The following is a 14,151-nucleotide window of genomic DNA, read 5'->3' as shown; positions in this document are numbered from 1 at the left end:
AGTTATAATGATCAACAGCTCATGGCCATTCTCATTTCATTTCTGTTTCGTCCCCAATATATATTGAAGCAAATCTCAGGTGTTTTAGTCGTAATTTAGTATCAAACTCTAAAAGATAAGCATTTAAAGAAAACACACTATCACACCTAAGCAAATTAACAACTTTCGAATTTTTTTTTTTTGTGACGGAGTATCACCCTGTCGCCCAGGCTGGAGTGCAATGGTGCAATCTTGGTTCACTGCAACCTCTGCCTCCCAGGTTCAAACGATTCTCCTGCCTCAGCCTCCTGAGTAGCTGGGATTACTGGCGCCTGCCACCATGTCCAGCTAATTTTTGTATTTTTAGTAGAGACGGGGTTTCACCATGTTGGCCAGGCTGGTCTTGAACTCCTGCCCTGGTGATCTGCCCGCCTTGGCCTCCCAAAGTGCTGGGATTATAGGTGTGAGTCACCGTGCCCGGCCAATTCTTGAATGTTTTTAATGTAGCTACAGATATACGGTAGGTTTTTTCCTTCATCATATTTCCAAAACTGTATCTCTTATTAAACTATTTATTGCTTAAATTTTACTATCGCCTTCCAGCTCCCATTTTCATTACTATTTGCTTTTAATTCCTTGTACTTTTTGTTGATTTCTCTGGTGCTTTTTCTGGCTTGAGCTGAATGCTTGGTTTGTTTATTTTTAACCTTTCTAATATGTAGAGTTTACACAGGCTGTTTGTTTTTTTTTTTTTTTAAAGTACAGTTTGGCTCCATTTCACCAGATTTTGAAATGCAGTGCCTTCATCATCATTTAGTCTTAGACACTGCGAAATACTTATTTTGGTTACATCTTTGATGCATGAATTATTTATAAGCAATCCTAGATGTAAGGATTTCAGTTTCTAGTTGTTTGTTTCTAGTTATAAGGATTTGGGATGTTATTTCACTGGTGGTTTCTAATGTAAGTGGGTTGTAATCAATGAATGTAGCCTTGTATGATATCTGTTTTGGGGGAATGTATTGAAATTCCATTTATGGCCCATGTATATAAATAAACCATTTGTGTTTGAAGAGACTCTAGGTCTCTCTGTGCAGTCTCTCTTGGGTGCAAACTTCTCTATATCGCTATTAGATCACGCTTGTTAACTGTGGTATTCAAATCTCTCTGAATGCTACTGATCAAATGTATCCTGGTCGCTCAGTTTAAGAACTGAATACTTTATTCTGTTTTTAGAAAACCTCAGCTGTTATTTCTTCCTCTTTAACCTGTCTTTTATTGCCCCATGGATAACTTTTTAGACATATGTTAGAACTTCTGTATGTGACTTCCACATTCTAGTTTTATTTCAGTTCTACACTCCACTAGTATCCTATCTTAAGTAAGTTTTTAGTTTCATGAATTAATGTATTTTCTCATTCTTAGGCCGAATTTGTTCCTATTTCATAATAAATGTTCTTCATTTCATAAAATCTTCCTTTAGATCTCTGAGGATATATTTTAATACCCTATTATGATTGCTCTTTTAACTCTGATTTATTGTGGTTTTTGGTTCTTGTTCAGCATGTTGTCTTCCCTCAGATTCTAAATTGTACTGAGTTGACCTCATTTTAGCATGGTATTAAAAAAAAAGTCATTTGTCCTGATTTTGTTTAGGAGGGGAAGAATTTAACATTTGTTTAAGTTTAACCATTTCACTAGAACAGATTAAGAATCTCCCCTTTTTTCTTAGCTCTTTCAAAGCTAGCTGTGGCCAGCCAGATAGAAAAGTCAGGTAACATGTATGTTTTTACGGAGTATGCATGCACTCCATGTGAGATTATTCTCACCTTTCCACGGGTTGCCTTTCCTGTATTTAGCCACGGTTAAATAAGCAGTAAAATTAAGGAAGTATTTATGCAATATGGCTTAAACATGACAAGAAACTCGCAAGTCAAATCAATCAAATGCACAGATACTTTTAAATATCTTCTGCATACCAAACATAATTAATGACAGAGCAAAGACAAAAAGTAAGGGCCATTCTCTTTCAAAAGTTTAGGAACTAAGTGGGATTAAAGAATGTTCATCGAGTTTCATGGATTTGCATTTAAAACTACAGGGACTTGGTGCAAAAGTGATATAAGTAATCTATAACCAACCTAGGTAAAATGAGAGTAGTATATAAATTCACTGGCTTTGATATTTTGTTTGCCACTTCCTCTAAGGGCTCCATTAAAAGTAATGCTTATTTAACTAGTGATGTTAAGAAAAAAACCCATTTTTTTCATCTTTCCCTGCCTTTATTTACTTCAAAGATTTTACAAAAGAAATGAAGGTACTTTAAGTTCCTGAAGTACAGTAATGTTTTTTTTAAGTGCTCTGTCTATATTCATTTTAAAACACATTGTGATTCCTTGTATAGTCAGGATAATACCTGTGGGCATTTAACCATTTTCACTATTTCATATATTTACTTATAATTATTGTAGCTTTTAATACGTTGTTTTTAAAATCATAACCAAGATTGCTATCCGGAGTTATAACCCTGACACTGTGAAGAAATGCAGCTTCCCTTTGAAATCAGTGGGGCAGAAAGGAAAACAAAAAAATTGAAGCTTGAATAAGTATCAATCTTAGGGAAGAAGACAACATGAAAGCCTTCCATAAGGCTCTCAATAAAAGGGAAAATACTGGAATTAGTTATGATTTGTGGGTGTCTTTGCAGCCTTTGCTATTGAAAACAGTCCATATGCCTTGTGTCACTTAAAGAATATCTCAGCAGTCTTTAGACTCTTTGATCTCAGGGCCAAATTAAAATAAAAAATTATTGAGGACCTCCAGGGGATTTGGGCTGTATATGTCAATATTTACTGTATTAGAAATTAATTAAAACTGAGAAAATGTTAAAATACGATTAGCCCTAAAAGTGATGTTATCACATGTCATGTACTTCTGGAAAACTCTTTTTAATTGTCCACTCATGACAGAATGGGTATGAATAAGGCAGATAGTATTTTTATATTATTATGCTATCCAGTAGGGTGATACATGTATCTCCAGAATGAGCAATTAAGTATTGAATGAGTAATTAAGTATTTGCAAAGGGAACTCTTCCTCAGTCTGTGAGTAAATAGAGTAATTTGGGTGAGGTCTGATCTACAGCTGTCTTATAAGACTATATGAGAATCACGCCTATGTTCTAAATATCTATGGGAACACAGGCTGTTTTTAAAATTTGACAGTAATGATGCAGATCAGCCTCTGAGCAGAATAATCTTGAACAGTTGACTATAGAATGCTGAGAATGAAGCAGTTTGTCTTTAAGCTGTGCCTGTCCTCAAATAGAAGCAGTTTACTTTTTGGTTAGGAATTTTATTCTTAGCTCACTTACCTAGAAATGTCATCCACCTGGGACACACCTGAGACCCCCCCACAACCACCTGCCACCCCCAAAAGTAGGTGTTAAAAAGATCTCTATGAAGACCAAATAGATGTCACAACATTTGCACACTAAAAGTTCAACTCTCTGCCTCACAGATCAAATGCGTGCAGGCCTTCTCTCCAAGCCTGTTGACTCCTGCTTTTGACAGAGCTTAAAAACACTTTGAAAAGAAGAATTTAAGCAGCCAAAATGACTTTGAACAATAAATGAGACAAAAAGCAAGGCTTTCTGGGGACAATTTGTATAGGGGTACATATACTTAATAGTTTGTAAGTTATCACAATTTAAAACACATACCCATTCATGCAAATACTTGTCTAGTACCCACGCTGTCCCAGGCATTGGGTTTCACCCGGTGGACACTGGGATGAATAAATTACCATTGCTGGCCTCAGCAATGTAAGAGTGACAGTCATGTACACAAATAATTATGGTGTGACATGATAAGCAGGAATGACATTTATCTGGTATGGATGTCATGTTAATGATTTTGCTTAGCACCTCTGGGATGAATTAGAGTCTCAGAGAGTGACTTTTGAACTGTGTATTGAATGAAAGGGTGCTCAGAGGAAAGAGGATTTGCAGGGGCAAGGTGGCATGCAGGAAGTACTTCAGTCGCAGATTGGGACGATAGCTGGAAATGTAAACTTTACACTAGATTGTAAAAGATTTTGAAAAGTCTACTGAAAGAATGGATGGCACCAAGAAGACTTGGTGGCCAATTAGACTTGGAAGTGAGGGAGACTCAAAAAGAACTCTGATATGTTTCTGGTCTGTACAATTAAGTTGATTAGGGGCAGGCAGTGAAGATGAGTTTGGTTTTAGCTATGCTGAATGTGACGTGTTTGTAGCCCATCAGGAAGTGATGTTTAGAGGTACAGAAAGTAGGTAAGATGGAAACTGAAAAGGAACTGGTGTTCAGAGTATTTCACTAGAGCTAGCAACTGTTCAAAAATTTTAAAGTTTCTCTTCAATAATTTCAATGGAATTAACTTATCCCCTACAGATAGTAGATAAATGAATTAATACATTTCTACTGGTGGCTTTTAAGGCATCTCACCTATATGATATTTGCAGATCTACTGGTTTAGGATTAATTTGCTCTTTTTGTATACAGGCCTAAGAATGAGGCCTGTATACATCTGATTAATTCTGGAGGGGATATATTTACAGCATGTGACATAAAAATCACTAAATAAGACAAATATACTGAAAAGTTGAATGAAGATAAGTGAATCAAACACTTCTGTTTAGTATTTAACTGGTGGTTATTTTTCTTTTCCTCTTTCCTTACCCTAAAATATAAGATTAGGTGCATTACTGACTTCAGGACAAAACACCTCGGAGTACTACCATAACAGCAAAATCAGTCATGTAACTGGGCAGTAACATTAGAATTTGATGACAAGAGATGATAAGAGCTGGTAAAACCCAGGAATTCTAGAAAATGCCCTAACTTTATGCTGTAACTGCATACCACAAAGTTTTAGTTCAGTAGCAACTCCCCAGTTATTTTGAGGCTGTCTGTGCTATTTAAACACTGTTGATGGTTGTCACATTTCCAGTGATCTTACTTAGTGTGCTATTTAATTAATGTTTCAACTGTAATGCTTTTCAAATCTTAATTTTTCACCTTACTAATCAAGAGTCAGGCCAACATTTTGAAAGACTGTAAAATTTTTTGGAAGCAGCTAGTACACATTACTTCAAGTAGGAGAGTACTATGATTTGAGGTGAAGGTGCTGAGCTCTTGTGTACTTCATGATACAGCATTAGTGCCAGGAAAAAAAGGCTTCACAATAAGCTTCACTTTCAAATTTATTAATACTTTATGCTACTTGGGTAGCTAGTTGGTAATTTAATGAACATAATGAATGCTGCTGACCAAGAGCTACCTTGGAACTGAAATAAAAATGGGAATGTATAATTGATTCCATATTGGCTAAAGGTTTGTGATTTGAAACGATTCAATTATACAACTGACTTACAGGCCATGAAGTTTGGCTCCAAGTATCTATATACAATAAGATATATCTATGACCCTTTCCTTCTTATTAAAGTGGAAAGGTGCTGGGCTGGGATACCATTGTCACACTTAGAAGCTCTGAGACCAGGTGCAAGTTATTTTTCTCTTGGAGATTCATATTCTTTATCTTTAAATCCCAAAAGACAGTACTGAAGACTTTAAAACACATCATGGACTTTAAATATTATCATTAATACTAGTAGTTTTATCTCTACTCATCAACTAAGTCATATTTTTAAAGGTTATTTCCCTAACAAGTGTTTGAAATTCAGTGTAAGGATTTTTAAAAAGTATTTAATTAAGGTAAACAGTTATTAATTTACTCATTTGTTACTAACACATAACACCTCTAAATGCGTGCAGGTCTACTTCTGTAGGCTAAGATATAATACTTTCCCCTTTCTAGAACATATACTGTAGAAGAACCTGGAGTCTTGGAAGAGTTTGACATATTAAAATGTAAACAGAGCAACAACACTTTGTACATGTCCACATTAGAAATAACATGGAGTTGTCACAAGCTGAGGTTGTTGATAGGTTTTAAAATTCTGGCTTCCTTTTCTACTGCTGTCAACAAGAAATTAAACAAAAAAACTGTCTACATTTTAAAATTAAGAAACAGATACATACTCATCATGAACAATGGTGGGACCATCCCTTGTTAAGGCCTCTTCCTTGATGACGTTGATAAGTTCAAAGGTACTACTTATGGGGGCATCTGGGTTAGGCCACTTGGGACACTGAAAGTGCCGAACTTCTAAAACATAGTCATCCTGTAACCAATACAACATGGGTCAAATCCCTTCCTTTATTTCACATATCTACAATCTAATGACTAGAACTTGCTCCTGAGAAAGCCATGTGTTATAGGTAACTCTCAACAATGTTGTGTTAACCAAACCACAGCTGGAAAGAAGAAAAATACCAGGAAGGTTTTTTTTGTTTGTTTTTTTGTTTTTGTTTTAAAAAAAAAGCATGGCTAGGCATAGTGGTTCATGCCTGTAATTCAGCACTTTGGGAGGCCAAGGTGGGAGGATTGCTTGAGGCCAGGAGTTCAAGACCCACCTGGGCAACACAGGGAGACCTGTCTCTAAAAAAATTAAAAAAAAAAAAAAAATTAACCAGTCATATGACACGTGCCTATAGTCTTTGCTATTCGGGAGGCTGATGTGAAAGGATCGCTTGAGCCCAGGAGTTTGGGGTTACACTGAGCTTTGATGATGCCACTGTGAGTGAGACCTTGTCTCAAAACAAACAACCAAGTAGGTCATGCTAGTGAAACAATTCATTTGGCTTAGTCAAAAATTTCAAGTGACAATAAATTATTAAAGACCTTATATCCTACTCTATTTTCTTATTTATAAAATTAAAGGAAAACAAGGAAGGGGCTCATCCTTTAAATTACTAATATAAGAGCGCCCCCACGCTTACTCATCCCACAAGAAGGCAGCAAAATATTTACTTAAAAAAACTTAGTATTATCATCTCTGCAACACATTGCAAAGCTTACATTTCTGATGGCAAAGAAAATATTGAGTTCTAGTATATTGTTTTTATAATTAGGTCAACAGACCTATTTGTATGCATGCTGAATCAGAGGAACTGTTACATTTCATCTAGCCAGCTGGAAAAAGCAAATATTTGAAGGAAGAAAAATGGAAAATGTACATATTTAAAATTAAGTCTTACTCAAATGCCTGAGCCTGGCTTGAGGGTGGTAAATCATTTCATTATTACTTAGAATGATGATCCAGGGCCCAGGTATGGCTATTAGTGAGGAACTGAGGTTTAGGTTACCTGTGTAGCTTCAAGGATAAAGTCATGGATGATAATTTGTTCTTCATTAGAGAGGCACAGTCTGTCTTTGCTGATAAGGGTGACGGTAAAGGCCTCACAGTTCATGGATTCTTCTCGACTTGGCCAGTACACAAACTCATCTTCTGCCTTTGGAATCCAAAAAAAAAAAAAAAAGCCTCTGCAGTTCTGTCAAGGATTTGTTTTCTATTTCTTGCATACTGATTTTGTCATTTCCCATCCCTCTCAAGCCATCGTTTAAACTGAATTCATAGAGTTATATGTTCCCATCGAACTACACCAAGTTGGTTATTGTATTCTATTGTAAAATATATTTTGATAATCATTTTCTAGCATCTCTCACCTGTTAGTGTAGCAACCTGAAACACTCCCACTATAGGGGACTTATTACAGTTGAGAAGTATTCTGTAATATTGACATAGTAAAAAAGAAAGCAGGATCTAGGTCAGTTAATTTTGTTATTTCACAATTGCTTAAGCAATCAAGACATGCTAATTATTTCCTGTGGATTATGTTAATAATTCTGTAGTTGGAACTGCATTTTGCAAAGGACTTTCATAAACGCTATAAGTTTTCTTGTATATTTTTAGTATGATGTTGGATACATACAGATAGTAAAAAGGTTACTATAGTTAGGAGCAAATTAACATACCCATCATCTCACTTTCATTTTTGTGGCAGGAACAGCTAAAATGTACTCAATATTGGCATGATTCCCAAATACAGTGCAATTTTATTACCTGTAGTCCTCATGTTGGATATGAGATCTCTAAACTTGTTCTTCCTCATCTGTTGTTTTGTATCCTCTTGATTTATTTTACATCTTCCCATTTCCTCCCTACCCCACAATTTCTTTATCCATTTATCTGTTGATGGAAACTTAGGTTGTTTCCCTATCTTGGCGATTGCTAATAATGCTGCAATGAACAGGGGAGTGCAAATATCTTTACGAGGTGTTGATTTCACTTCCTTTGGGTATATGCCCACAAGAAGGACTGCTGGGTCTTATGGTAGTTCTATTTTTAATTTATTTAGAAACCTCCAGACAGTTTTCCATCATGGCTCTACCTGTCTACATTCCCACCAACAGTGTGTGAGAGTTTTCTTTGTTATCCTCACCAACATTTGGTATCTTTTGATTGTTTTTAATAGCTATCCTAATGGGTGTGGGGTATCGTGACTTACATTTCCCTGAAAATTAATGAGATTGAGCATCTTTTCATATACCTTTTGGCCATCTTTATGTCTTCCTTGGAGAAATGTCTATTCAGGTCTTTTGCCCATATTTAAATCAGGTATTTCATGATTCTACTATTGAGTTGTATGAGTTCTGTACAAATTTTGTATATTAACCCTGAGGAGATTTTTTATCACCTGTCTTTACAGATAAGGACACAAGGCCTTGGGGAGGGGGTCCATAAATTATCTAAAATCACACTGCTAATAAATGGTAAGGGATAGAACTTTTTTGGAAGATTGTGTGTGAGTAAGTAGGTTGGCTGTATGTACAAGGCAATTTTAAAAGAAATCTGTCAATGTTATATTTCAAGAGGGGATAACATAGAAAGTCTTTCAGCCTTGAATCAGGCAAGCTTCAAATGTTCATCCATTTTAAGATTAAAAATAGATATGCAGGCTTGGTCCTTGAATTCTATCCCTAAAAACTATGGATGCCTAAGAGAAAGTTAATTGTTGCATAGGTTGGAGACTGTGAGAAATATGATTATGATGTACACCACGTATCCTAATCAGCTCCAATGGCAAACTGTAGTTTCCCTGTAGTATATAGGTTTCTACGGGCATTTTCCTGAGGATGCCTAGCTACTATCATTGAAGTCAGAAATAATTCTGAATAATGTTCAAAACAAAGAAGGCTTTGTTTAATCTTACATTGTTGCATTAGAAATGAGCCAACGTCCAATGAGACTTATCACCCTTTCAAGTTTCAATATAGCTTATTGCCAAGTACATTTTTATTTTTAAAGCTCAGCATAAGGGGAAACAGATTAGCAACTGGGTTTAGGTCTATACAAAAGAAGTCTGTAACTGTCGTGGGTTTTAATAGGTTTTGTCCAAGGACACAGATATTAAAGACATAAGGTAATGAACAGGGCATCTAAATGTAACAAACATGCACAGATTAAGCATAGGATTTATGAGTGGATGTGATCCTGGGTAAATTAATCTGAACCTTAATTTCCAGATCTGAAAAGTGGGAATAAAAACTACTTACCTTAAAGAAATACTATGATGATAACATGAATAGTAAATTAACTAGCTTAAAGGCTACCAAAAGGATTTGAGTTATGGTAGAAGAAAGGTAGAAAAATGGTTCATCTTGGAAGTCTAAGAAAAATAAATGCTACTTCTTAATTTAGCAGGCACACTGGTCTCATGACTGTTTTGCTTACAAGTATATTTATAGGTCAAAGATATCTGGGCATCTATATCAGTACTTTGTAAGTTAGGAAGCAGTGACTTTTGGGCTCCTTACAGAATTATGACCTGGTAAAGGTATAGCAGTAATAATACAACAAACAAAAAGAACTCAGACATATCAATCTTTAGGAAAAACTGTGCAATCATGAAACTCTCCATCTCAGAACTGAGAGGTCAGTTGTATATGATTCTAATCTAGCCTTCTGAGGCCTCAGAGAGACACTGAGATGCCATGTTCCTGTATCCTCAGTGTCTGCAGAACATGTATCCACTTATTTGGTCCAGTCTCCCTCCAGCCTCCCCATACAAATGAGCTGCTGGGTAGATGCTTTATGGTGATTGCCCTCTGTTAAGTGACAATAACAAAATACTGATTCATCCAACAAATGAACGTTTTAACAACCCTAAATGCCTCCAATTTCCACATGCCAAACAGAATAGACCCTATTGCCAGCTAATTTGAAAATTTACACTCCAGCTTTTAGTTTAAGATTCTCAACTTTGTTGCCATTCCATCATACAGAAGCAGTCTTGGTATCCTGAAGCTGGAGCAAAATGCGACAAAGTGAAGAAGTTCCTACTGACTGGGCACACAGTCAAATGCATGTCAGCAAGACTGGGGGTTCAGTCACATGCTGTTCTTCCTTGATTAAAAAACTCATTAATCTGACTATCATAAAGGCAGATCCTCATTGTTTTTTGTTTTTACCTTATGGGTTCACATGTCCACACAGTAACTTTTATAGACCCAGCTAATTCCGAAACTTTAGTATCCACAAGATCTAAGCAGAAACATTTAAGTCTGTTTTATAAACTTGCTCACCCTTCTGTATAGTTTAGAGACTGAAATAGAGAAGGACTAAGGGAGGGAAAAGTAGTAGCAGCTCAGTCCTAAAGACCTTTAAGTGGGAACAAAATAGCCTATCCCTGCAGTAGATCTGACTTGCCCATGGAATGGGAAAAAAAAATTCACTATTAGTACTTTTGATACAATATTTTGGGGTAGGACATACAGTAAAATGATTATATAAGCATGGTCTCTGGAGACAGATGACTCAGGTTAAAATCCTGGCTCCAGTTACTTGTGTGTGCTCTTGAGCAAGTTTGTTCTCTCAGTTTTCTCAGCTATTACATGAGATAATAATAGTATGTATGTCTTAAAATTGTTGAGAATTAAACAAGTTAATGCATGTAAACACAGTTACATACTCAGTACCTGTAAGCTACTATTATTTACTTTTCAAAAGTGACATACAGCAGGTAAGAGGTTGGTGTAGTCATATATTAATGAGGTTACTAAAAACATTTTCAAAACCTTCTACCACACCGCCACAGACAGTACAATTGAAGGGTGATATCAATAGCATCAGAGACTCAAGTAATGGAACTGATAGGGACAGTATTGTGAGACTATGAAAGGAATCTCCACAGACTTCAAGATGAGAATTTTAAAATTTTAAATTCCCTCCCTAGCATATATGGATACTATAGCCCTATGGCAAAGTATCAAAGTAATTTATGCTTGTAGCCTCATGGGCTCATTAATATATAGCAGATGTGCTTTACTTACCAAGCTCTGGTTGTCTGGCAGCATGACAATGATCTGTGCGTTATGATCCCAAATCATTCGCCAGAAATCTTTCGTAGTATGTGGCAGAGGATGCTGAGTTATAATAAATTCATTGCTCCTATAATAGCCCTTCAGTTGGGAAGACAAAAAAAAATCAGTGAATATGAGTGTTTTATTCTAACTTTGTGGTAGTAAAATATATTCATGAAATAAGATAGCACTGTTTTGACTACACTAAAATAATTGAGAAAGGCATTCGGTACATTTGGCTAATTTTTAGATGTACTTCTGTTAGCACTGTGCAGACAATTTTCTCTCCATGTGCAGTTCACTTCTAGTTAACCCTGCTGTTTTCACTTAAGGGAAATTTCAACGTTTATTCAAAGACTAGATGTGTGAAATTAACAATAAAATTAATTCCTTAAGAAGCATTCTGCTTAATTTAAGCATTTTTGTACCAGCACTGATTAGGTATCTTTTGTTAAAAGTTTCAAGATACAGAAATCTCTATACTTTTCATATTACACATTGAGAAATTATTTCAAAAATGACATCAGTCACACAGGTGGTATCTGCTCTTTAACACCTTTCAGTTTAGTTGACTTTATTTATAATTAACTGTTGACTCTCACCATGATATAAGAAGCATTAATGTAATCTGTTCCTTTCATTCCAGGCAATGGTGCAAGACCAACTCGAGCACGCTCAGCTATCATATGGAAAAAACAAAAACACCACATTTGCCTTATTATACACACAGAACCAACAGCTCTTTCTGAGATTTGCTTGATGAATAACATATCCTCCTGGCTTCCCTTTCTAAGACTTATCTATATTTTTAAACAAGCCAAAGTGTTATCAGCTGAGGCAGAATGTAAAATGAAATTTTGCTGCACATACCCAGAAGGACACAGGCATTGTAGGAATACAGTTTTACTGTGGGAGAGATTTTTACAGCAGATCAATAACAGAATACTTTATATGGACACAACAGAGGATTTTAGATAACTTTTGACTCTAGTTTGTTATTCCTACAATTATACCAACATATACTTTGCCCTTTTACCAACCCCTTTCTCCATGTCTTTCTGCTCATGATGGTCTTAGAAAAGAGTGGCCTTTTTCATTAGAGATAAATCTCCCAAATGATCACCCATGTGTATGCCTACAGCACACAGACAGCATCCTCTGCTATGTCCTTAGCTATTTATACAAAGGTCACCACCAATCAACAGTGCCTTGATCTCAATAGCCACAGTAACTGAATAATGTAGTTCTAGTTGTACAGATTAATCCAGGATTCTAAGTTTTAAAGGAATGTTAATGCCACAGCAATAACAGCTTTATTATTATTTTTTATGTTATAATATGGTAGAAGTAACCCAATTCTTGCATTCCAAGGTGAAATGAAGCTGTATTCTACATCAGATAGATGGAGCACTTGCTGACACTGACAACCACCTCTCCCAGTTTCATTAAACTACCTTAGTTGAATAAGCATAACATTTTCCCTTTTGGTAGTACCAGGTAAGAGGCTGGTATAAAGTCATACATTAATGAGGTTACTAAAAGGACATTTTCAAAAGCTTCTACCATACGGCCACGTACAGTACAATTGAAGGGTGCTATCAATAGCATCAGAGTAGTGGCTGCCTCTGTACATAACATACAACCCAGTATAAAAGATCACTAACAAACTGTTTTAAAGTCTTACATGGCACAACTGAAGAGTTTCTGTTCTTTTCTTTGTTACACTCTTTCTGAGCACTGAAACATTCCACATATTTTGCATTACACTGTGTGACCAGCTGAAAAAGAAAAAACATTTTAGTCTTCATTCAAAGATATAATTGATAGCATTTGCTTGATGCTTTGGCAAAAATCCCAATCAGATTACTGATAAACAAGACCATTTCTGTGCCACAAAGAACCTTTTAAGACACAGGGTCTTGCTCTCTTGCCCAGGCTGGAGTGCAGTGGCATGATTGTAGCTCACTGTTAACGGTGATCCTCCCACCTCAGCCTCCTCAGTAGCTAGGACCACAGGTGCATCAGCACAACCAGCTAATTTTTAAAATTGTATATAGAATTGGGGTCTTCCTGTGTTGCCCAGGCTGCTCTGGGATTACAGGTGTAATCTACCATGCCCAGCCCCAGAGAACACTCTTGTGCTTTCCTAGTGGTACTTCTCTCAGTGACCTTGATTGTACCTTTCTTATTTCTACTATCAGGTAGATATAGGTACTGTGTGCAATAGATACTTCTAGAACTATGTGGATTCTTCTGTTATGTGATGTCAATGCTGCTGTGAATTTTTTTCTGTGATTCCTCACTGGCATAAAAGACCTAAGTGAGTCTACATTAAAAAAGATTGCTTAATGCTATTTATTACGAGCTAATCAAGTTTCTTGAAGATAAAGAAGTACTTAACTAGTTCTCAGTACATTTCTGTTGAACTGAACTAACATTGTTCTGAGGCTGTTATAAGTAACCAGCCCAGTAGTTTGGTTATTATTCCTGTTTATGTAGCTTGGTTGAACCATTTTGTCAATCCTATTTTTTGGGGGCTGGCATCCATCCTAATGGAGTATATGAGATCAGTGTTCTTCTCCAGATGCTTTAGTAAAACTCATGGTCCCTGGATATAATTTTCATTTTCAAGTTTGATTCTTGTTTTTTTCTTCATCTTGAGCTCTAAAATGGTTAGTGCCTGTAAAAGAACCAACTACCTGGTCGCATTTCTTAAATGAAGTTTTAAAGTATGTATAAAAAAAAATTGAAGAAACGAAAAAGGCAGAATTTCAGAAATGCTGGTACTTAATATTTTGTAAGAACTCATGTTAAACATTTAAAATGATACACTGTGTCCTCATTATTAATTATCTCATGGTTTTATAG

The 14,151-nt window shown here is 36.0% G+C and overlaps 1 protein-coding gene and 1 long non-coding RNA gene across 7 annotated transcripts in view; one reads left to right on the top strand and one right to left on the bottom strand.

Moving 5' to 3' along the window:
• Positions 1-14,151, bottom strand: part of PTPRG (protein tyrosine phosphatase receptor type G) — a 730,401-nt gene that overhangs the window by 5,150 nt on the left and 711,100 nt on the right. For all 3 annotated transcript variants that reach the window (XM_004034399.5, XM_004034398.5, XM_055383012.2), the window contains 5 exons: positions 12,968-13,061; positions 11,886-11,962; positions 11,254-11,382; positions 7,227-7,373; positions 6,060-6,202 (listed from right to left, as the gene is read on the bottom strand). In XM_004034399.5, coding sequence (XP_004034447.3) covers positions 6,060-6,202; positions 7,227-7,373; positions 11,254-11,382; positions 11,886-11,962; positions 12,968-13,061 — 590 coding nt within the window. The remainder of the gene's footprint in view (positions 1-6,059; positions 6,203-7,226; positions 7,374-11,253; positions 11,383-11,885; positions 11,963-12,967; positions 13,062-14,151) is intronic.
• The window catches only part of LOC109026284 (uncharacterized), a 66,035-nt gene that overhangs the window by 37,985 nt on the left and 13,899 nt on the right, over positions 1-14,151 (top strand). The window lies entirely within an intron of this gene.

The sequence above is a fragment of the Gorilla gorilla genome, chromosome 2 (assembly GCF_029281585.2).
Source record: "Gorilla gorilla gorilla isolate KB3781 chromosome 2, NHGRI_mGorGor1-v2.1_pri, whole genome shotgun sequence".
Classification (NCBI taxonomy): Eukaryota; Metazoa; Chordata; class Mammalia; order Primates; family Hominidae; genus Gorilla; species Gorilla gorilla.
Note: the sequence above shows the minus strand (reverse complement) of the source record. Positions and strands in the feature narration are given on the sequence as shown.